The sequence below is a fragment of the Ammospiza nelsoni genome, chromosome 6 (assembly GCF_027579445.1).
Source record: "Ammospiza nelsoni isolate bAmmNel1 chromosome 6, bAmmNel1.pri, whole genome shotgun sequence".
NCBI lineage: Eukaryota > Metazoa > Chordata > Aves > Passeriformes > Passerellidae > Ammospiza > Ammospiza nelsoni.
This window is the reverse complement of record NC_080638.1, coordinates 27,976,529-28,001,201: the sequence shown is the minus strand read 5'-3', so window position 1 is coordinate 28,001,201 and position 24,673 is coordinate 27,976,529. Positions and strand designations below refer to the sequence as shown.

At 43.2% G+C, this 24,673-nt stretch overlaps 3 protein-coding genes across 3 annotated transcripts in view; all 3 read right to left on the bottom strand.

The window, feature by feature from the left end:
* Positions 1-2,502: 2,502 nt before the first annotated feature.
* Positions 2,503-8,239, bottom strand: LOC132074338 (acyl-coenzyme A thioesterase 1-like). The gene is made up of 3 exons (XM_059474095.1): positions 7,780-8,239; positions 6,270-6,472; positions 2,503-5,229 (listed from the first exon to the last, which is right to left on the bottom strand). The coding sequence occupies exons 1-3, from the start codon at positions 8,234-8,236 to the stop codon at positions 4,627-4,629; spliced, it is 1,263 nt and encodes a 420-aa protein (XP_059330078.1). The 5' UTR covers positions 8,237-8,239; the 3' UTR covers positions 2,503-4,626.
* A 1,045-nt stretch (positions 8,240-9,284) lies between these two features.
* Positions 9,285-17,093, bottom strand: JMJD7 (jumonji domain containing 7). The gene is made up of 8 exons (XM_059474231.1): positions 17,004-17,093; positions 16,289-16,442; positions 15,139-15,392; positions 14,624-14,680; positions 14,112-14,207; positions 11,769-11,845; positions 10,538-10,697; positions 9,285-10,009 (listed from the first exon to the last, which is right to left on the bottom strand). The coding sequence occupies exons 1-8, from the start codon at positions 17,068-17,070 to the stop codon at positions 9,921-9,923; spliced, it is 954 nt and encodes a 317-aa protein (XP_059330214.1). The 5' UTR covers positions 17,071-17,093; the 3' UTR covers positions 9,285-9,920.
* Positions 17,094-18,592: 1,499 nt separating this feature from the next.
* MAPKBP1 (mitogen-activated protein kinase binding protein 1) overlaps positions 18,593-24,673 on the bottom strand; it is a 100,444-nt gene continuing 94,363 nt past the window's right edge. The window contains exons 30-31 of the mRNA XM_059473813.1: positions 23,222-23,307; positions 18,593-22,215 (exon numbers count right to left, since the gene is read on the bottom strand). Of these exons, the coding sequence (XP_059329796.1) occupies positions 21,922-22,215; positions 23,222-23,307 (380 nt within the window). The 3' untranslated portion in view covers positions 18,593-21,921. The remainder of the gene's footprint in view (positions 22,216-23,221; positions 23,308-24,673) is intronic.

Below are 24,673 nucleotides of genomic sequence, written 5' to 3'. Positions count from 1 at the left end.
GAACTATCTATCCAGCTTATCTCTTATCTGACATCCATATTTCACAATTTTCTCTCTACTGTCAAATACCTCGCTCCTTCAGGACCAGATCCACTGCAAACAGGGGCAGCACACAAGGAGCCAACAAGCACTCACTTCACTGGATACAGAAATGGATTCATGATTTGCAATCAGCTGGACTAGTTGCTACAGACATAACTAATAACTGTACTAGTTTCTTACTTATCTTGGCACAGTATGGCTCACCCCTGCTTCTCCTGATAACCCCATACATGTTCCTGCTGTTTCCTTCTTTGATCCAGCAGAACATTTTAATCTTCTTTTTGTTCTGTTTTGTTTTCCACAGGATTACCTCTTAGATCACTAACCAGAAAAAAAAGCATGACTGTCCCTCTGTGCAGCAAGAGTATTTAAGTACTCTTTTAGGAGTTAAAAAAATTTAAAACCACACCTTTTACTGAAGTGATTTTAATGTAAGTATAAATACCCAGTCTAAACACAAAATATTGAAGTTCAGCAGCTTAGGTAATTGAAAAGATATAATCCTTAATAAATAGAATGTATCTCATTTACTAATTTTTTCTCTAAGTATTATCCAGAGTCAGGTACAGACATTTTTAGGTTTTACCCAAATTTTGCACAGACGATTTTTTAAGACTCAGAATTTCTAATTTTTGTCCTCAACAATGAAAAATAGCAGGGATATTTCACAGTAAATGCTGCAAGGAGCACTAGTTCATTGGAAATATTAATCTTTCTTCTCCCCAAACTTAAACAAAGCATCACTTTCTTTGTGCTTAATACTACATTTGGATCAGATTCCATTCCAGACTCCATTTCCGAATAATATGTACATAACACTAAAAAGTGCAGCATAGTAGGGTTTTTTTAATGAAATGGTAGAATTATATTTTTTGTAGCAAAATATAGAAAAAAAATTACTATTTGTATTTTCTCATTAAACACTGGTCTTATCCTTCAGCTTGATAACAAATGATCTAGTAATGTATTACAGAACTAAGCTTTGAATAAAAAAAAAAACTAAATCTATAGACTTTCAAATACACTCAGGGAATATAAACCAGAAATGGGGAAAAGTGACTCCTAAATTACACCACACAACATATATTCTCATCTTTCACTTCATTCCTGTTCTGTGGCCATGAAACCACCTCACTTGCAGAAGCCATCCAGAGACACTGCTTCACCTGAAGAAGCTCAAGGCTTAGAGAAGCACATTTGCATTGAAATCCCTTTGCTCAGCATAATCCTTATTAAAATTCCATTGAAGCCTCAAATACCCACTACTTCTGCAGAGACAGCCAGTTTCTCAAAGATGTTTCACCTCCTCTGCACCTGTGGTTCACTTTTTGCTAATAAAGGCCTTTTGTCTACTTTCATTCTGCAGTTTCCTTCAAATTATACTGTATGTGTATCAAAATGCTTCAGGGTCAATCTTCAATGCAAAGACAGAAAATCTTAAGAATGTATTGGGCAAATCAGCACTCTCCATTGTTGCCTGATTCCATGACAGCTAGGGAAATCATCCTACCCTAAAAAAGTATTGCAAGACATACTGTTCTCGTATAGTAAACTTGTTCATACCAGCTTACATGTGGGGATATTCTCAGTTCTTAAGAGGCTTGTCACAAGCTTTTCTTATTCTCAAAATAGAAATGAAGTGCAGAGCTAAACAGTGGGTGACTAAGAATAAAGACAAGATCCTTCAAGCTAGTCCTTTGATACTCTGTTTTATCTGAAGCACTTTTCAATTAAGCAGACTACAAGAACAGAGTTTCCCATCCAACTTCTATTAGATTTATCCATTTTGCTTGGCAGAGGATCTCTTGCAGCTAAGGGTCTATTATCTTTAATTAAATAATAACTTTCACATTGTTCTTGAATATTGTTGTCTGCATTCAGCAGGCCTAGAGAGACAATATGAAGCACTCTGATTCAACAGCCTGCAATTAGTAGAATATTGTCTTGAAAAAAACCTATGATCTTAGCCCTACTGGTCTAAACCATCTCTTCAGCAGAAGAAACATTAAGTAGTAGAAATCTTCAGCAAAGTGCTGAAGAACATTCTTAAGAACAGGCAGAAGTGTGTTACTGATTTAAGCCATTTCCAGTCATTTTGTATTAGTCTGACAACAGTTTCCAGTTTCTATTTCCTGAAGATAAGTTTCAATTTTGAGTTTAATTTTAAAAGTATTCTCAGTGCAACTGAGTCGCCTTGAATATTTTGCTGTATGTGGCACAGAGCTGCTCAGCTACATCAGCTTTTCCAGACTTTCTTGTCAGATGTCATCCAAGTGATAAAGGGCTCTTAAGTGGGTAGCAAAGCTGTCATTCCAAAGCAACAAAAGAAAGAAGTCCTATGTGCTGTTGTCATCAATGGAGTCACCAGTCAGCTCCCTTCATCCTCTATTTTGAACACTCTTTTCCATGAACCTGACTGCCAAATGTAACAACATAAAAACTGGATGAAAGCATCACTGAGCACACTGTTGATTTACTGATGGAAAGCATTTTTATTTGTAATGGTAGTTTCCTATAGATAATGTATTTTCTCAGAAGGTCACAATTTTGTAAATCAAAGTATAGATGTGTAAACTGCTCATTGAAGGCTGGGAAAGCTTCGCTTCCCCTCAGAAGGGAGTAAAATAAATGTGAGTTATCCCACAGGCTAGAAACCAACACACTGCTTTTGTATAAACCCCACTGTATTCAGTAAAAATAAGAGAACTGAATTACTCATACCACAGAGAAACTCGCAGCCTAAAGCCCTGAGTCTGAGGAAAATGTGGATCAGCAGCCCAGGGTTTTCTGAATGCTTCAATAAAACAGAAAAATTAGGGAAAAGAAAATGTGCCTTACTCAGATGGAACTGCTTAAATGTGTTTGACTTTCCTTGCTGTTACATGTTACTCTGCTGCCAGGCCCCACTCAGTCACTAAACACCTGTAACAACCACAGTCCATGCGGGACACAGGCACACAAGGGACAAACAGAAATCAAGTAAGAGGCAACAGCATAAAACTTGATGGATGACCAGTATGGCTGAGCAGGAGAGAGAAGTCTCCAAACTAACTACTCACACCTTCAGGTAGGTGGTACCCATCTACCAGTCTGAGGAACAGGGGGCTCAGGAAAACCAGAAGTACCTGAAGGGACAGTCTGTGCTGAATATATTGTATGAGAGAGTCCCCACCCCTCTGAGGTCCAATGTGCTCATTTTGAGTGACCATTGCCTCCCTGAAGCAAGAAAACTAAGGGCATGATTCCTCCCTCAGCAGGATCCAGGCTCCTACAGGGCTTTTGCCTCAGCAGGAACTGGAAACCAGGGACTACACTGTCAAAGGCAAGATTTCTCTACCTCAGTGCAATGCAGAGACTTCCAGCTCCTGCTTGCTTCTGCTGCCAGGGTGTGAGTCTTGACTGCTCCAGGAGGGACAATCTGCTCCACTATCCCACAAATGCACAAGGTGGATTACAGCCCCTCCTTGGCAGGTTTGGACACTGGTAAAGGGTAAGAAAATGCCCATTCTTCCCAGAAGGTGAGGTCAGTCCTCTCTTGAAGAGTGGCATTTCTCAGCTATCGCTGAGCCCACAGCTGTCTGCTAAAGTGCAGGACAACTGAGGCAGCCCACCTCACTGGGCTCCTGGGAACTCAGCAGCAGTGGCTTTACTGTTCCCCCCCAAAATGGAGACAAACTAACTTTCATCATATGAGAGCAAGTACTTGGCACATCTGTATCACCCCCATGTTGGACACTGTGCAAAACCACAGACTCCACCACTTGTCTTCCCAACAGGAGGTGAGGACTTCTGCTCATGACCTCCTCAACTGAGTGAAGGAACAGCTTGTGGCCACACCAGAATTGTTCCTTAATGTATTGGCAGGTGCACAGATGGTTGAAGGCTTCGTTCAGATAATCTCAAGCAAACTGTGCACACACAGATATAGTGCACATTGCACTCACTGAGTGGTGCAGCAAAAACTTTACCCTAATATGGAACTTACATGGAGTCAGCAGGAGATATACCAGGGTAACCTGGGTAAGATTCACTTCTGGGTTTTGAAGTACCAGAAAAAATAATGTTATCATTGCACTTCAGATTAAGCCAGAAGAGTGCCTCTTCCCTTAGCTGAGATCAGAACTACTGCAACCTTTTTACTATGAAATGGGAGAAAACAGTATACTAGGAGGAAGGATGAGTGCACTACAGCGTTGTCCAACAAAATTGCTGTTTTATCTATGTTAGTTAAAGGTGCAAGACTAAATCATTCAGTGGATAGCTCCTCTTGTGAGAGTATTTCCTCTTATGAAAGGAGATGGTGGCAGATTGAGGGCAAAGATAGCTCAGCACAAATGTGATTTAGATGATGGGATGCTGGGATGTTTTTAGACTACAGCACAGATGGTGCTAATCTACTGTGAAGCTGGGGTCAGAAGTCAACTGAAATTCAACTAAAAAATGGGAAATTATTTGGGGAATGAAAATAAACAACTATGCAACAGAGGGGTTTAGAGGAAGGGAGTCCAGCAAACTTTTGGTGAGTTTCCAAGATCCAGTGAGTGCTGAAATACCATCCCTGGCCAGAATCTATGACAGTTTCCACTACAGCTTGCTCTTAGGGATGTCTGAGTCCATCAAATGTTGCCAGAAAAAGGCCTGTATCCTGCGCCATGCATCTTCTTGGGCTTTAGCATGCTCTCTCCACTGCCCTCCCCAATGCATCAACATCCCAAGCACCCTGTGGATTGAAACTTTGCACAGAGGCAAGTATGGTGGCTCCAGGAGGTGCCCTGCTCCAGCATAGGAGTAAATCTCCACTTCCCGGCCGTGCTGCTGAAGGCGCTGAACAGCATCCTGGCAGTAGAGGTCACTTTTCCAGTTCATGTCATCCAGTCCACACAGGAAGAGGAACTTGGCTAAGGACCTCTCCACAGGAATGCGACAAGCCCAAGTTGCTGGGTCCATGTGATCGTCTAAGACATCTGAAAAATCTACTATTCCAGACTCATCACTGATCTTCACCCTCCCCAAGTCATATGGGTGGACAGGAATAGTGAAGCCATCCCCCTCCAGGGGAATGAAGGAATTAAAACTACTTCCAGATATGCTGACAGCTGCCTTGATGCCAGGTAGAAATGTGGCCATGGAAAGGGCTAGATCACCTCCTTTAGACAAGCCCAAAACACCAATGCCAGTATCTTTCACCTGAAACAGAATTATGAAAATAGTAATATTAAGTACTCTTTATTTCCTGAGCTGACATAACCTCTCCAGTTCTTTCTCACTCATCCAACTATGACCACTCACATTTTACCCCTTCCCTCTCTCTGTTCAGGTTATATTACTCCTTTATCTATCCCTCTGCTGAGCCTCCAAAAGAGCGACTTTGAATTCCACAGCTCCTCAACATTCCTCCTCCTGTAACACACTTGCCTCCTGGTGACCTGCACAGACAAAGTGTCCTTGCTCCCTCCACATCTCAGCTCAGCCTGCTCTCAGTACAGTGTCTTTTACTGCTCCTCTCTCCAAGACACTTTTTCCCGGATTTTCTTGCATTGAATTTCTTCATTGCAGTTTCTTCTCTCCTACAGCTGACCTGTTATTTTCTGTGTTGTCTTGGAAGACATAATGTTCATTACACCTGAGGCTAAGTGAACCCAAAAGCTGTTTTAATCAACTTATTTCTAGTGAAGGCCCTTCACACTGAATTCTAGATGTTTCAGAACTCTCTGAGGAACAAGACAAAGAAGCAAGGCTGAATTCTGCTCTCACACTGCCTACAATGCTGGTGTCCATGTAATAGAAAGTAAATAATTTTGCAAAACAAATACACATTAAGTAGCATTGCATTAAAAAATTAAATGCTACTTGATTTCTCTTGGTCACTTTTAGGCTAAGTATGATGATACATTGCCATAAAATGTCTTTCTTGTCTTGTCCCACACACTTGTTCAAATACAGCCTCAGCCTCTTAACATATGTCACACCTCCAGTGCTACAACTGTGAAGGATTCTGTTGTTAGAGTGTTTTATTACTGTCCTGCAAAACTCGGGATCAAAAGCCTGTAATATCTCAGAAACAGTAAAAAAGCCAATGGATTCTTTTTCCCTTCTAAAATCTTAAGATATGCAAAACTAGTACAAAATTAATGTTTCCTGCTTAAGCAATTCAATAGTTCTAGTTTAGGAACCAATTAGCAAACTGGAAAATAGTTTCAGGAAGAGCACCATAATTTGTCTCTTACCTGCTGCTGCTTACACAAAAAGTTCACAGCCTCGTCAAAATAGCTCAGTTCAAGGGTCTTTGGCATAGCAGGGATGTCTTCAAAGGACATGTAAGCAAGGGCCAGAGTCACAAAGCCTCTGCTAGCCAGGAGACTTGCTCTGTATTCAATAAGACCTCCTCCAGATCCATACAAATCAATAAGTCCAGGGAATGGGCCAGGTCCTGCAATGAAAGGAGGGGGTATGCATAACCAAAAGAAAAGTTCCTCTGGGTGTCCTTTGGTGGTGCCTCCTCAGCACACATCAGGACAGCAGATATCAGAAGAAAATCATCCTCTGAAGCTTTCCATGGTGAGTATCGTTCTCAGGAACAAACAAAATTACTGTAAGGACATGAATTTGCACATTTCTTTCTCTTAGGAACTCATTATAGGAAGTTCACATGTTGGACATCCTTCTCTCATTCTGAATTTCAGCTGGCATTGGCCTACAAGTCCTCAGGCCATTGAGGATCAATGAAGAAACAGTATTACTGCAGGAGTGGCTCTTCCTTAGGCACTATGCTGGCAGGCATGCCATGAAGGGAATACTTGAGTTATGAAATACTCAGGTTATGAAATATTCACAAATGCCAGAACTGACCTGTGCCAATTCAGGCTTCAGTAAGACCTGAGTAACTGCTCCTGAGCTCCTCACCTCTCCTGCAGCAATAGGACCTTCGTTTCCTGATGCTGTCTGCCCATTCTCACAGTCAGATTTCCCTTACAAGATATGGTGTTGCTGCAGCTGCAAGGGACTGTTTGTCAATTACAGAGCAAGACAGCCATGTTTAAGGGCCATTCAAGGAGCAGAAACACTTCAGGCTTAAAGCAGCTTTGCACAGGATCCATTCTCAGCACTGTCTGTGTACAGAGTTGTAAAATATGGCATCTGTTTAATTAAAGACCTTGCTTTTCCCATTTGTCTCCTATCTCCCTAAGTAACCCATGCAGTCCAGCTGCCCAGTCAGGAAGAGACTTCTTTCTTTGGCTTTTCCTTAGCTAAAGAGAGACAGGTCCAGAACCTGCAGGAAGACCTGTAGGAGCTGCTGAGGGCATGGTTCTTCAGCCTAGGCTGGCTGCAGCCTGAGTCCAGTGCTCCCACCATGCCTTGCCATTCTTCACCCCATGGCCAGAGCTGTCACGCATCACAGCTCTGCAAAGGACCGGGGCCTCTTCGTCCTGGCAGCTAAACAGAAAAGCTAAGAAATAAACACACCGTTTGACAAAGCTCTCACTGTAAGAGAGGTCAAGACACTCAACTAGAACAACCAGGGGGCACCTTGTGTTACCACTGCTGTCCCCTCTGCACCACCACACCCCTGCCCCGCCTGTTTGCTCTGCTGTGATGATCCAGGTTCGTGCACCAGGCACAGGCTGAGGGAAGTGTTAGCTGAGGCTTTGCTCTGGGTTGCTGAGTGCATTCAGGGACCACGGGGCAGAATACCTGGTGTCAGACATACCTGCAAAAACAGAATGGAATTAAACTCACCAGGAGGGAGGAAGAGGGTTGCTCTGAGACGACCTTCTCTGACCGGAATCCTCTTCACTCCCTCTCCTAAAAACCATCGTTCATTGGTGCATTTTCCCAGCAAGCGGCTCGTGTCCTCCCCGTGGCCCTCATACACTTCCAAGTCCACACAGAAAGGGGTCAGGACGTTCCTCTTTGCCAGCCGCTTATAGGGCGTTTTGGACTGCAGAGCCCAGAGCAGCCCCATGGGCTCCACTCCCAAATAGCTGCCCCCCAGCGCTGGGGAGCGGCTGAGGTCCAGCTCCCCGCTGCTCCCAGCCCTGTAGAGAGCGTGGGATTGGAAAAGCTCCCCGCTCTCGTCCAGCAGGCTGGCCCGGAGGGTGACCGCCTGCTGCGGCTGCAGTCCGGCCACACGGATCTGCACCGGCTCATCGAACAGGCACCGGAGGGAAGGCAGGACGGACATACGCGCCGCCATCCCGGCTGGCCGGACGGAGAGCTGCGGCCCTGCCTAGGGCGAGGCGCCGACTGCCTGAACCGCGTGAGACACGAGCCTCAGCAACCTGTCCCTTCTCGGGATTAAAATCTCGGCTCAAAGTCCAGGAGGAATCATCGTGAGCACTTCCTCCACTCGGCCGGCACGGGCTGCTGGGAGCCGTAGTTCAGAGCCGCCTCCCGCCAGACTCTCCGGCTCGGGTGGCGCGGTGACACCGGCCACTGGCACGGGCACAAGCCGTCACTTGTTCTTGGCGAGTGCTTTTACTTTTGATTACAGAGAGAAACTAAATTAAAAACCCCAAAGCAGCAAAAAGAGATATCGAAATTGCAGCGCCCCCCCCCCCCCTGCAGGAAATCCCAGATTTGGAAGGCTTGGGAGACTTTGCCAGGGCATAGTAAACACAGACAAGCTGCAAAGCCTAAGCAGCGTGACATCTTAATCTCACCACCTGCTCTTGATCCCTCTTGAGCTTTCTGCAATTTTTGGACAAGCACCACAAGTTAAAATGAAACTTTACACTATAACTATGTTTCTTTTAAAAAGCAAAAGAAACAAAGTCAAACAATTACTATATTTTTCCTTCCCAATAATTAATTTCCCCCGTGTTAAAAATGTTTCTAAGGATCTGCTTGAAGATTTGACAATAAACACCAGTTTTTGGTTTTCATAACCAACAATACTACATTTTTACAATGTCTGCGTATTTAAAAGACTTCTTGTCCTACCCTGGGGGTCTCAGACACGTGAGTAGTCCCATCCCATTCTGTGGAAATAAAAATGGGAATTATGGCTGTTTGAACCAGGCTCCTGGTTCAAACAACTTGCCTGACCATGCTCTAAGCAGCAATTAATGGCAAAGGAATGAAACAATCAGTGAGCTTACAAGCTGTAGAATGACACGTCATGCCATGAGACCACATGAAGATTGACAGCAGATATGGCAGAGCAACTACAAAATCATCACTCAGGATGCAAGAGAATGCAGTTATGTTTAAATACAACAGTGAAAGGAAATAAAAAACAGTACTAAAAATGTGTAGCTTTTTATTGGAAAATAGCCAACATTGACTTTTGCATGTCCTCCTTGACGTCCTTCAGCCATTGTTTACTTTGGAAAAAAAAGGTAAATTATTACAGAAATAAGGTTTAAACTGACCTATTTATTGCAGAAATTGTAGTTTCTCACCATCAAAACACCACAGCCACTGAACTTAAAGAATTACAACAGGACAGACTTTTGCCTTAAGCAGATTGCATAGATTGGACTACTGCAGCCTGATGCATAGAGCAGATCCTTCCTTCTCCACTTGGGTTGTAATGAAAACAATCTGTAGATCTCAAAAAACAGTCAGGGCTTCCCTTTTGGGATTTTCAAAACCTGGATTATCTCCCTTCACATTTTAGTTTGCTCACCATCACCAAGACAACATGCAAAGGCCTAAAAATCCTATTATCAAAGTTCTCTTTACAAGCCAAAATATCTGGCCAATTGGTCTGGACTCTGAAATCAAGAAAAATAGCCATGATGTGTTCAGCAGGCATTGTTGACCATAATTTAATGTTCAGTTCTTTTTGGGGGAATCACGTTTGTACTCCAGTCACAGATGCTGATGATTGCATCGCATCAGAAACAGACATCACAGGCTCGAGTCTCCCACCTTTGCTATAGCATTTTCACAGCTTTTGTGAGACAATCTAGTAGTTGATAATAGCTGTACTTAATGTCATATTCCATGTCATACCAATAATTCACTGAGGAGACAAGAAAAGAGAAATACATTTTAAGGCTAGAATGTAACGATTTACAAAAATCACTTCCTCAAACCTTGCAAAACTTGCACAACAATAATACCTTGCACCATCCCCACCCCTCCACATGTACCCAATGAGCACTGATCAAAATTCTGGAATTCACTTGGGGAGAGAAGAAAAATAAGAGCTAGAGAGATTATGACAAATCCTACAAAGCAAACGATGACAAGACTTTTGGTAAGTGCAGGGGAACAGTAACACAAACACAACCTTATTAGCAAGGTAAAGATTAGGTCAGAACAGATTTCAGCTCATAAGAAAAGAGAGTGTCTTCCATGTCTTGTCAACAAAGCTATGAATTATAAGCAAAACAGGCTGAAAGGGACAGCCCCCATGGGATCTGTCAAGATTGCAGAGAGGCAGATAACCTTAAAGGAACTTTTGCTTCCACTGGTGCTTTGCTGTGGGATATCTACCTGCACACCCACCACAGTTCCAAAATGTATCTATAAATACTGTCTATTTTACCTGCAATACAGCCATGTGATTGCTGAACATGATGGAACCAGAGAGAAGGTAGATATAACATCTCACCAGCTTTCACTGTACACTTCAAAGGCTTTGCCTGAGCATACTCTGGATACAGTTCCAGATCAGGGTTCAAGGGGTCCAGAGGGATCCAGGGCACCTAAAGGCAAAAGAGCATGCGTATATGGTACTGACCTTGGAAAAAATTCCAGCAAGCTTCCAGAAAAACAACTGATAATCAGACTCACTAGGTTACAAAACATGTACTTTGTCTAGAAAAACATGTACAGCTACACAGCTTTCCACATGCAATTGGGAATAGGTCAAGGATGCAAAGATGTTCCTCCTTTGGTGATGCATTTCTATTTAGATAAAAGGCAATAAATATCATCCATAAAACTGCAGTCTTGTGGCATACTTTCAAAACTCCTCCAGCCCCTTAAGTTTCTTGTTCTCCCTACATTCAGTACTTGAATGCTTTATCTGCAGCACTCTTTTTAGAAATTCCTTTCTTCTTAGGCTCTTTGGTGTAATTTTTACTCCCAGCAGCTGAAACATCCCTCCTTTCTGGGAAGTCCTTCACGCCTGCATTAATTCTTTCCCTGCCCTACAGTATTGTAAACTTCAGCATTCCAACCTTTCTGAATTACAGGAATGAGATTCCATGGGCACCACTCTGGAAACAGAGAACAAGCCCCAGTTCAAGTTCTGTTGTAACATTACTCACATTTTCCAGAGGCAAAAGGCAAAGGATTAAGATTCTACTGAGATTTGTAAAGTGCTTCCAGATCTAAACATTTTAATCAAATAAATATTGCTACTCCTAAGAAAATACGACTTATTAATTTAGACAGGTATGTTCTATTGCACTGAGTGATACTACTGTGGACCTGAGTAGAGGGCCAAAAGAAAGTGAATGTAGAGGGGTCTATTTCAGGTATAATGAAATCAATTTCTTTATTGTCGATGTATTCAAAAGTTCTTTAGTGGATCTATCAAAGTCTGGTGCAATGCAACACTTAATTATATTAGTCGCTTCGGGTGTGCAGCAAAAGATTTTTCTGGAAGCTGGGTATCCTTTTCAAATAGTAAAATACAAGTGAAATATCTGGACATTCTCTTTCCAATAATGCAGGATTTCTAAATATCAATCAATATGCCGAGTTTGAGGGCTCAGCAATGTCCCAAACTCTCCCTACTCTATTAACTGCATTCTCTATAGAGCTTTTACCTTCTCTGCAGTAGTCTCATCCACAATTTCAAATGAACCATCTTCTGATACGTGGTAGGTTGCTGGCTGATAGAGCTCTGGAACCAGAGAAAGAATTAAATGACAATTCAGAGAACATAACAGCAGTGCATGTCACACTTTCATCAAGAAAAATTAAGACAAAACCACTTTCAACTTTCACTATCCTTCTCTTTTTCCATTTCAAATTTTATCCGGTTTTAAATATAGTTTTTTTGCAGTCAGTCTGAATAACACTGATTCTCCTCCAAGTCCATTTGTATCCCAGTCCTATTTTGTCCCAGTAACTGTTTTCTTTTGTTTTCAGAAGGCATAAATGCACCCCTGACTTACACATCATTCTATAGTTGGGTGTTTCATCTTAGGTCAGTCTACCAAAGAAGCACTCACAAGAGTTATTAGTGACTCGTGGCCAGTCTTTCATTTCTAATTTTAATTGACAGGGCTCATCAATTGCTTCAGATACTGCTGGTTGCTTTTCTTTCATTGCTTCAACACATGTGGTTTTCTAAGCCCTCCCTTGAGACAGTTTCTCTCCATTAATTAACCGAATGCTCAAAAAGATGGAATTCTCTTTTTACTACACACCATGAAATGTAAGCATTATCTCTGTTCTTTGCTTTAACAATAACTTGTTTTACAAAGTAGGACTCCTATAACACACATATATTTCATACACTCACATACATAAAACACCACCTGTCCAAGAAAGGCTGAGATGGGGTTGTTCAGCCTGGAGAAGACAGGGGGCTAAGTAAACCTCACTGTGGCCTTCCAGTACCCAAAAAGTGCTTATAAGAAAGACAGAGAAGGACTTTTTACCAAGACCAGGACAAGGGTTAATGGTATCAAACTGAGACAGGGTAAATTTAGATTATATATAAGGAAGAATTTTTTAACAATGAGGATCATGAGGCACTGGAACAGGTTGCCCAGAGAAGTTGTGGGTGCCCTGTCCCTGGAAGTATTCAAGGTCAGGCTGGATGCAGCTTTGAGTAATTTGGTCTGTTGAATGACAGGAGCATTGACTCAATGATCTTCAAGGTCCGTTCCAATCCAAACCATTCTATGATTCTATGGCATCAAGGTTGTAAACAAAATAAAAACAGTATAAATAAAATATTGTAGCAGCACACATCTAGCCAAAACTATACTTCCATCATAGAGCACTCTGCATTCACTTAGTCTGATAGTTTGAAAGTCAAGGAATGGGCAAATTAAGTCTTACAAGGCATAAAGTTAATCTGTCCATCTTTTAGATGACACTGCAACAGTAACTACTGCTGTGCACATAGGAAAGCCACATAAAGAAACAGAAATCAGGCAGTGTGAAGCAACATTGCCATAAGAATCTCTTTCTTCATTTCTCAGTTTTCAGAGATTCAGTTAGTATCTTGAATATTTCATTAAAATACAAGTAATATTTTAGTTTCCTGGCTTTTTTTTTCCTAGAGAAAAGCAGGTAGGCAAAATCCAAACCTGTAAAAAATCAAAGATGACATGCTACAACACTGCCAATATACTTAAACAATTTAAACATTCTGAAGCTGAAGAGACTGCCACGAGTATCGCAGAATCAATTAGGTTGGCAAAGACATCAAGAAATAAGATCCGAGATCATCAAGTCCGAGCTATGACTGAACACCCCCTTGTCAACTAAACCATGGCACTAAGTGCCACATCCAGTCTTTCCTAAATCACCTCCCTCCAGACACATGATTTCACCACTCCCCTGGGCAGTCCATTTCAATATCTAATCACATTTATGTGGACAAATTCCTCCCAATGTCAAATCTAAACCTCCCCTGGGCACAACTTGAGACCATTACCTCTCCTTCTGTCACTGGTTGCCTGGCAAACGATCCTGACCCCCATCTGGGTACAACCTCCTTTCCAGGAGTTCTAGAGAGTCAAAACCTCCCCCCTTTCTCCAGGCTTTTCTCCAGGGTAAAAAAACCATGCTCCCTCAGCTGCTCCTCAGAGGAGTTACCCTCTGGAACCTTCACCAGCTTTAACACCCTTCTCTGGCCTTGCTTCAGTATCTAAATGTCCTGCCTGAACTGAGTGGCCCAGAACTGGACACAGGACTCAAGATGTGAACCAGTGAGCTCATTACTTTACTGGACTGGAAAACCTGGCTTCAGAATAACACTTGTATTACAAACTACCTGCAGCATGAAGTAGGAGAGATTTCTGTCCACACTTGAAAGCATAACACTGCATAAACATCAAAATGTTACCACTGCTTCCTTTTTTCACATCTTTCAGTGTTTTAGTCTGTCCTCCTTCCAGCCTTCAGACACATTGCACAGCAAAATGATGTACCATATGGGATGAAGGGACGGTCACTTGGTGGATGCAGCAGAAAATATTTCTCTCCAGATACTACACAGTACAAGTTCTCATAATGATCTTTATGTACTAGGATTGAGAAAAAAAAGAGAAATGGGGAGAATGACAGAATATCATAGCTATTTCCTTCTCTGCAGCAGAAACTACAGTAAACTGAAAGTTAACAACTTTCCCTATTACTATCAGACTGCTTCTTCCTCTTGCAGCCAGTGGAAAGTCACAACATCATGTTATATGATGCCAAATGCATTCAATGAAGCAAATTGTCAGTGCTTTGTCTGACAAAATGTCAGGTAGATGCATCCAGAGATACTGCAGCAGGAGGCTGCAGAAGGGCAGAATAAAGAATGCAAAAAAAAGCATGTTAAAATAGAACTGCCCTGTCAGAAAAACCACACCATTCTCCTGAGCTACTAACTCAAAACAAGCCAGCTTAAATTTGTGCTGAAATCACCAGAAGATTTACACTGCCATAGGATACGTACAAGATGTCACAGCAGCTGACTCCCCAAGCCAGAAATTTACAGCATCAGGCTTCTTCCCTGTATAGTTAGAGAAAAGAAATATGATGACAATAACAAATCATCCTTTTTTTAAAATTCTGTCCTATAACTTCCTTCATAACTATGACAGATTTCATGGCAAATAGCACTCTGTGAACAACAGCAACCTCCTTCTACACTGTGAACACTAAGCCAAAACATAACTCTAGATCAAAGAAAAGCCACTCAATGTAAAGTGTTGCACAACCTCTTTTCAGCTGTGAGGGTCCCATTACACAACAGAGATACTGACTTCAGAGTAATCCAACCCTAAAACTTGGATTACTCTATTAGGTATTTTACTACTTCTCTTCCTAAGAGGATAAAACCAAACTGAGCTGTGGCATTCAGAAAGAGAACAAGTATTCACCATGTAGTGAATTGTTTTAAATGTGTTGTGATTGTTTTAAAGCCCCATGCAAAATATTTACTGAATATGAGAGAAATTGAGGGTTTACCCAGGGCTTCGCTCATCCATGGTATGTCAGGCTGCACATCACAGACAAGTTCAGGGAACTCCTCAGTGAGGTTTGAACACTGCTTCTGCACATAGAATACGTTGGGAGAGGTCACTTTCTTCTCCACAATGTCCAAAAAGTCCATGAAAGGCATTTGGCGCTCCTCTGGCATAACAAAACGGTCCTGAAACACTGCATCTGCATAACCATTTGGTGTCACTGCCACACTCACCACCTTGGGACCTACCACCTCCCTGCAAAACAAATCAAAGGTTTATACCCAGGCCTGCAATTAGCTCTTGTATTACATACTGGTTATTTTAAAAACATGCTGCAGGGGCAGCAAAAATAAGATGCCTGTCATTCCATGGATGGGTGTCTCTAGATCAGATTTTCTGCTATGTGGTAAGGACTCCAGCATTCTGCTTCAACTGCTCCCTGCAGTCAAGGCAACTCTAGTTTCTTTTTCCTCTCTGAATTCTCTCCTAACAGGACAGTTCACAAGGGATCTCCCTTTTCCTCCACGCACTGGTCCTCTTTGGCCACTTCTTTTCACCAGTCATGGCAGAGCTTGATATTGTAGCCATTAAACTCAGCCAAATCCACGTGTTCACAAGTTCAAAAGCATCTGAGCAGGGAGAAATGGTGGACAGAAACTGATAGATACACACCCCATGAGGCTAGCAGTCCTTAGTTCCATGAAATATTTACCTTAAAACCCCACAGAATTTGACTCACAGATACTAGGTCTAACCACAAATCCTCTCTTAAAAGAAGACCTTTTGTTAAAATTTCAGTCATTCTTAAAATGCTCATCATTTAGTTTTTGAAGAAAACAAGGTGTGCTCAGTCACAAACAAGTCAGTCTGTTCTTAGAGCTTTACAGCTCTACTCCAGCTGTGTGGGTTTCAACAGCCTGAGTCTGTTGGTTGCACACAGCCACAACACTCACCCTCCTGGCTGCATCGGAACAGGGAGGGCAGTGTGTGTGCAAGGAAGACACACCTGACCTTGGGAAGACTGAGCACCTTCAGCCAGAAACAGGAAGGAATCTGGGCTAAACTTACAAATAAAAGCAAAGATTAACCAAGGGGTTTTTGGTGAGGTCACCAAAACTGAACACCAGTCCAACTCCACAGCTCGCTCATACCTGAGGTACGCTGAGGTCCATTTCTTCAGAGCCGGCCAGTGGCTGATGGCGTTGCGGATTACGCAGGGTTTATTTGGACTCACCCACTCTCGATAGAACTCCAGCGGGGACGGAGGCCTATCAAGATAGGGCACGGACTCCGGCCAGCCCAGCTCTGTGCAGGCAAACAATAAAGTGTTACTCAGCATCCCGGGACAAGCGCCTCCTGCCAGCACACGGGCTTCACGCGCCTCAACACGCTGACACCAAGCAGCGCTTTCCACGGATCCAGAATCCCTCTGCTAAAGCCCAGAGAGTGTCAGGGCGCTTCCAGAGCCAGATGGAAACCTCAGGCCAGCGCCTGAGGATAAAGGGCCAAAGGGCCTGCACCATAGAAAGTGCACCTCCCACACAAAGGTGATACCACGGGATGATTTTTTGGAAACTGGAATAGTGCTTTGTTTTGCTACTTTATACACAGAGAAACAACCATTAAAGGACCGTTTTCTCGAGTTTCTCTTTCATCTTGCGGGGGCCTTTCTGCTTCACCTTGACCTCGGAACCACCACACGCCGGCAGCACAGTGGGTGCCGCTGATGGCCCCACGCAGCCGCCGCCCGCCGAGGCGGCAGCACCGGGCGGGCCGGGCCCCGTGGCGGCGGCGGGGCCGGCCCAGCACCACTGCCCGCCCCGGGCGGGGTCACCGCGGCCTCCCCCGCCCCGCTCCGGCGCTCACCGCGGGCCTCCCGCGGGAAGGCGGCCAGGCAGCCCCTCACCGCCCGCAGCGCCGCGCCCTCCGCCATGCACGGCCCAGCCCCGCAGCAGCCTGCCCCGCCCGCTCCCGCCCCCTCCCCTCCCCGCCCCTTCCCCTCCCCGCCCCTTCCCCTCCCCGCCCCTTCCCCTCCCCGCCCCTTCCCCCGGAAAACGAACCGCGGGCGCAGTGCCCCGGTGAGTCGCGCAGCTCAGTAGCAAATGGTCACGTTTTTATTGAAACAGTTTAAGACACGAAGTACAAATGGATACAGAGTTAAAAACAGCTCCCGGGGGAGCCTCACAGTGCAAAAAAAAAAAAAAAAAAAAAAAAGAAGAAAAGAAAAAAAACTACAACAACAACAAAAAAAAAAAAAAACAACCAACAAAAGGAATTAAGGAATTTTTAATTCTTTCCCCAAATAATAATTAAAAAAAGGACAAAGTATTATTTTGCCTAAAGCCGAAAGTATAAAAACACGCATTTATAAATAAAGCAGGAAGGGTTTTCTGTTTGCGTTTCACAGGAGTGAAGGAAAAGGGCAGTGCAGGAGGGGGACGGGGTGAGGAGGCGCCTGCCCTGCCCTACCCGAGGCGCAGCAGGACGCGCGGGGCGCACATGGCTTGTTCCGGGCGCGGCCGCCCCGCGCGGTCTCCGTGTGACACGAGCACAGCCCCAGCCGCCCCGCGCCCTTCACACGCGCGACCTGAAACATGGGACACGCCGGACCTTACCTAGAGAAGGAACCACTTGCTCTCTCGGGGGGCTGCTACAAGACCTGTCTACCATTTCAATGAGGTTTTTGTCATTTAGTGTCCTGGATGCTACACATCCAACGGGCTGGGGGAAGACACTGTATACATGCATGAGTTTACCAAGGGTGTTTAAATACCTGCATTTCTTTTTTTTTTTTCATTATATATAAGTATATACATATTCGTTCTTCTTAAAAAATTAAGTTGGTATGTTTCTACTCCCAGAAAGAAACGTCCCAATTCCTCTGAGTCATGATGAAGTCTGCAAAACGGGGAGGCTGGGGAAGGGGCTGCTGTAAGGCCATGCCCCAGTCATCACTTGGGAGATGGCATGGAAAGGAGAGGACAACCTGAGAGAGGAGGTGGAAGAAAGGGATGCCCATAGACACAGCTCCCGAGTGCCACTGAGGGATGGGGAGGATGAAGGTGTTACCTGCTTGCAGCAGGAAATACAACAGTTTGCTGCCCTTTCAGGTTGCAGCCCTTCCTACTGTCCCAATTCAAGAGAGCCCTTAAACGAACTGAGGGATTCCACAGGCAAAGCAGTACTATTTGCAAGATGGAAAAGAAACCTAAAACTTCTCATTTTGACCAGGAATGTTGGGTTGAAGAGGGGAAAATATATGTAAAGAGGATAGGTAGATCCAAATTATTTTTTCAGGCTTTATGTTAAACAAATAACTTATCGTAATACAGGTATCTTGCTGTGCCTATGCTAACACCCACCAGTAAAAGGGATCACAAACCATTAAGAGGGATAGACTCAAATTTATTACCTCCTCTGACAAGCCTCTTGACTTCCCAGGCAGTTACCACTCATTATTTCTCTACCTGGCCCAATGGACAGCCTGTAGTGAAACATGTTCACAAGGTGCAAATGCAATGCATTTATGCTCTTTTTGTTCTGTAAACTAGAGGTCTTAGGAATATTTCCTACTGCCAGCAATAGGAAGTTAGCAGGGAACAATTAGTTAGATCAGTCTTAAATTATAAAGAGCAACACTATTCCCTTACCCCTCTCAGCAACAAACTTGTGGCACCAGCATTTACTGGGCTTCTAATCAATTCAAAACATCAAAGCCTCAAACAAGCAGCTCAGGACTTTGCCATTTAAGAAAAAAAAATAGCTGCTTAGAGAACAGTTGCAAGAGAAGAAGCAAAAGGCTCAACAGAACATATTTAAAAACAAACTCCTTCCCATTCATCCTTCAATTACAGACCACCATCTCCAAGTCCGATATCTACTTTCCTGAAGCCTTTTGGTATTGTATCATTCACAGGTATTGGCCAAATGGTGTTCTTCAGACCAAGATCATCTCTACTTCTACTGTTTTCCTGAGTCTCCTACATACACTGTTCTAAATTTATGTTAAACTACACAATCATTCTCCAACTGATCTACTTGCCCAACACTTTTCTTACCATTATTCTGATCAGAAACCTCTGGTTTCCTGTACACAGCCATGACCCATAGCAAAGTCCATTCCAGGAAATAAAACCCACTCTGATCAGCTTAAAAACCAGATTTGCTTCACACAACTTATTTCCAAGGAGCTTTGTTTCATATCTCTATGTCAGCTTTGCTGGTTGTTGCCCTTTACTTTCACGGTCATTTCATTCTCACCACTTGGCTCTTCTGTATCATCTCTGACCTTTTTGTCACTACCTCAATGTTTAAATAATAAAATGGTATAAAATTGCACAAGGAAGTAATATAAAGGACCCTCAAACCATTATCAACAGTACCAAAATACACCTGGGTTCAAGGGGCTGCTATTTTTCCTGAGTGTCTTGTGGCCCCAGTACAGCAAGAAATTCCCTGTATACTAGGACATATGTTCACAGTCTGAAAGTGGAGGAACAGGTCACCTCAAAAGCAAGCTTGACCCACACTAACTCCCATCACAGACCCAACATGGCTGTTATCATACATTCCACTCATGGCATCTCCAGCTCACCTTTTCACTGCCAGAAACTTCCTCTCTGGTTTCCAACTTGCCTTCCTTTGCAAAACCTGTCTGTGCAAGAGCAGCTGCCCATGGGACTGAGCACACCAGCTGATTCAGCAGAATACAGTGCAGAGAAGGGACTAGAAAATAACCCCTTTAAAGTTTCAGTATAAGCCCATGGAAAGAAAGGTTAGCAAGGACATCTGAAACAAGATTAGGCAGATTTCAATTACAGGCAGAAGGAGCTGGAAAGCTCTCAAAATATTTCCCATGCTGCCATGTCCTGAAGCACTCAGCAGTGATCAGGCAGCAAACCTGTTTGGGGGGGAGACAGAACTGCAGATTATTCAGCCCTAGAATACTCAGGAGAAACAGGTTGTCCTATGCCAGTCTGGCCAGACCAGCAGAAGAAAGGCTGCATTGCAGATCTGCAGTCACAGAAAGTCAACAGACCACATTTCCAAGTGCCACAGGGTTTCAGAGAAACAGCAGCCAGGACAGTAAAATGAAAAACCTGCTTCCACCCTGTAACCTCTGCAACCAAGTGATGCAGTCTGGCTGCCTCTGACTGACTTCCACAGATGCTAGCAGTCTCTCTCCCATCAAATTCTTGTTGCTTGCATTAGTTTTATGAACTCGGATTACACTGTGCTGTCTTAAAAATAAATGCAAGACAGACTGGAGATGCAAGAAATAAAACATTTCATGTATTTTCCCCTGTTGTTGAAAGGAATGGGAGTAAGGGAGAAGGTGCTGAAGAATTTCATTGGTTTAAAATTGTTTTCCTTAGCTTATATCATTGACCTAAAAAACATCATTGGACAATTTTAAGCCACAACAGACACAAGTTAGCATGGGTTTAGAGAAGCTCCACAGGGCAAGAAGAATATTGCACATACAAATGCAAGAAGAGAAGATTCTGTTTCTCAGACCAGAAATTCCTTAAAAGCAAAGAAGCTAGAGGCAGGAGAAATGGTGGTCATCACACCCCAAAATATCTCATTTGAAGTTCTTAGGAAATAATTTTATGAGGGTATTTGAAATAACTTTACAAAAGGTAAAAGAATCCCAGCTTTCTTGTGATGTAAATGTTCTGTTTTCATGTAAAGGCAAGGAGAAAACATTTTCCTATCACAGTGAAATGAACAAATGACACAGATGAGCCATGGCACTGAAGATCTCTCAAACCCATAGTGACACTATACGAGATGGAAACCATCTTTTCCATGTCACTTCTCCAAAAATAAATCATAACAAAGTCAATATCCAATTCTTAATCATGAAAGCTGGCTGAAATAAACTTTTGTATTGTATCTAAATCCAATTTTTAAAATGTCTGCAGAAAACCCAGTCTGAAGTATTCAAATTCCAGATTAAAAATACCACTGGATGAATTCATAAAGTAATCTCCAAAGCATGGCCCAAGGGATACAGAGCCTTTCCCTTGAGGTGAATGCAAATAAGATACAGTGTGGGGACTATTTTGACACAATAGGAAAGCAGACAGGGTTGTCATAACAACAGCAGGATTACTGCAGGGAACAAAACCAAGGCAGGAAAACCAAGAACAGCAAGAAAATATCTAAGCAGAGAACAGTTCATTAATTGCACAGACACTCCAGCCTGTCTCCCTGTTGGGGATTTATAATACAGAGATTGTTTCTCGCTGGGATATGGCAAAGGGATTGAAAGTTTTTTAAAAGGACAAAGGTAACAGCCACAAACGTGGCATAGAGCAACAGTCAAGAGAAATAAATTAATAAATAAACCAATAAAAAGTCTGATTTCTTATTCTCATGAAGTCTTGGAGAGGAAGGGATTGGCTTCACATTGACCTTTGCTGTTAGTCAGCAGTTCAGAATTGCTTGGATAAACTGGATTTTCTTTGTATTTTAGGTGTCAAGCATCCTGATCTCCTGGCTATGAAGAAATTTCAAGGCAATTTCTCCAAACTCCTCTTTCAAGACTTTGTTTAGAAGTCTTGGAAGTTGAAGACCATTGGGAAACAAATATTAAAACTGTGGCCAGCACATTGCTAAGAATTGGAACAAGTCAGTTGTTGGAGCCTGAGGAAATCAATTTATAAATGTATCCCCACCAGCCCTAGACCAGCTGATGGTAGCATTGGTCTGAAGCTCTCTCTGTGGTCCTCTTCTTGCAATTATTTCTGTGTATTCACAAACACCTGAAAGCCACCCCTCAGAGTTTTTTGTCCATGCGTCGTTCCACAGCTTGCAGCAATAGCTCCGAGTACTGTTCCAACAAAGCGAGTGTCTGCTCATCTCCCAAGCTCTTGGGACTCGGTAGATTGGCACCACATCCCTCATTCAGTGGGCTAGTGTTATCTTGTGGCTTCACCAGTGCCTCCTTGTCTTTTGGAAGCTCTTCTGCATCCTTCAGAGAGTCCAACTCTTTCTTCATGGAGGAGAATGCTTCTGTCAGGAGGCCTGCTATTTTATCTTTGTCAGTAGAAGATTCCGTATCGTTTAGTACCTGAAAACAAAGAGGAGGGGAAAACAAGGAATGCATTGGGGTTCAGGTAGAGCACCAAGTAAGCAATTTTAGCCCTTGAGGGAAGTAAAGCCATAAAGACTTGCAGACCAATCAAGTCTACTTTTCTTCAAAATTTGAGACTGCCTATTTAGACATATAGCAGCACATGCATCCAATACTCCCTAGCTGCACAAAATCCAGAGGCATTAGTCCAACAGGACAGAGATGAGAACACATTTTGGGCAGTGTTCCCCTTATAGTGGGCTTAAGGAGGTACTGTGTTTCCCAGCTGCAGCACAGGGCCACAGTCTCCAGTCCCTCCTGTCTGCCAAATGCAGCTGGTCCCAGGAACAGAGCAAGGTCAGAGAGCTAATGCAAGTGCTGTGGCCAGAGCTGCCGAGGACCATGTGGCAGATGCTCACCATCAAAGTCTCACACTCATTGCAGGAGACCTGACAGATCAGTGCTAAGAAAAGGAACAAAGAGCTGTTATATCGCTCTGCATGTAGCTCTGGTCTGGAGGTGAAAGGGACAAGCAAACAGCTGCATGTTCTCTCACAGCTGGATTCCCATGGTATCCCACATTTGCTAATCCTTTTCCCAGGCATCAAAGACAAAGAACAGATGGGGCAATAAAACTCAAAGCTCCTGTAATATTTCATATCCCTGAAATACTGTATAACCATTAATTAATTCCCTAATACCCCTTTGAAAAAGAGCATACTGTTATCTTCAGTTTGCAGATAGGCTAAACAGACTGAAAACTTAATTGATTTGCTCAGAGTACCATAGCAAATCATTGGAAAATCCAAGAGCTGGAAATCAGAAGCACCTGGTTCAAGTTGAAGGCGCAGTCAAGTGGACAGCCAGACAGCTTGCGTCACTGAACACACAGTCAAGAGAACACCTTGAGGCAGCAAGCACTTACATCTGTGTAAGATGCCTGTGGGCTGTAAAGCCCAGCTAGTGTACCAGGGTCTGTGTGTGAGGTCACTCAGTCACTCACCCTGCGGTAGAGGTGAAGGGCTCTGCGCATGCTGTCCTGGAGCTCGGACACCACATGCTCACACTGCTCTATGCTGATGCCCGACTCTGCAGGGAGGAAAACATAAAAGCACAAGGTAAGGCACAGACACTCTACTATCCACAACCTCATAGTTTGGAAAAAAACCACACTTTTTAATGCATATCTGAAAGACCATGCACACACAACTTGTCATTCAATATTTAGGGCTAGTTTGAGCAAATTATTAAATAGGCATATTCTGTATGAGCTTTCCTTCATACTAACTAGACATGCTGCTTGCTTCAAACACCTCTATTTTTCCAGTCTTTAGACTCTCCAAAGTCAGCAATGTTTTTCCTCAAGCTGCACATTTTTGTTACAGTCAGATAGTCACAGATTACCCATGTGATTTCCAATTGCAATTAAAGCCATGTTTGTATGGGGACTTCCAGGGGCATGAGGGCCTGATCCAAGGAGCCTCTAATTTAGCTTCTACCTAGTTAGAAATCTACAAGCTTCCCCTCATGCATCCTTCTGCACAGAGTATTAAAAGCACAGAGCATGATGGATTATACTGAATTATTGCAACATTCTCTAGTGAAGACTGAGTTCCAGAGGAGCTGTGACAAGCAAACTCAGAACAGAATTGCATTGCCGAGCAACACATGACATACACTGGGGATAGACCATAATCCAAATCTAAAAAATAAAAGCAAGCAACTGAAGGACAGCATTTCCTGCCTGTCCCTACCAGATATTATCTCCAAAACATGAGCTGAAGGCCTGCAATCTTCTTACAATAAACACTTTCATGAGTTAGATATAAACCATGAACAAAGACATAGACACACAAACACAGTCTTCAATTTGCAAAGGCCTGGACAAAGGACATTCAACTTTCTTTAGTTACCCAAGCCCAAAATTTTGTCACATGAGCACTGTAATTTCTGCAATTCTAAGAACACCATCTTTGAACAGACTGGAGAGGACCTAAGCTAATTTTTTTAATACATCTAGATGATGCATAAACAACTACAGCTAGAAAAACATCTACTTATACATAAACAAAAACATCCACAAAGAACAAAGGAGCAAGAACAAATCCTTCCATCTGCATCCTTTGATCCTAAATCACCCGTGGAGTCTGAGGACAGTGGGCTTCAGTGCAATCCAAGATTCTTGATTTCTGCCCCCCTCCTTATGTTTGAAACCCAGCTGTTTCTTCTCATTTCTCTTTTCTGGATTTCTCCTCTGATCATTGTTTTTATGCTGGTCTCCAGCTCTGGGAGGCTCCAGTCAGGAGAAAGATCACAAAACCTAATATAAATGCTTAAGTAACAGGCATTTTCTGCCTCTCGGGTGTGCAGAGCAGAGCTCTTCAGAAACCAGCAGAGAATATTAAACACAGCAACAGTATCAAGCATATCTACAGCATCTTAACTGTAGCTGTCA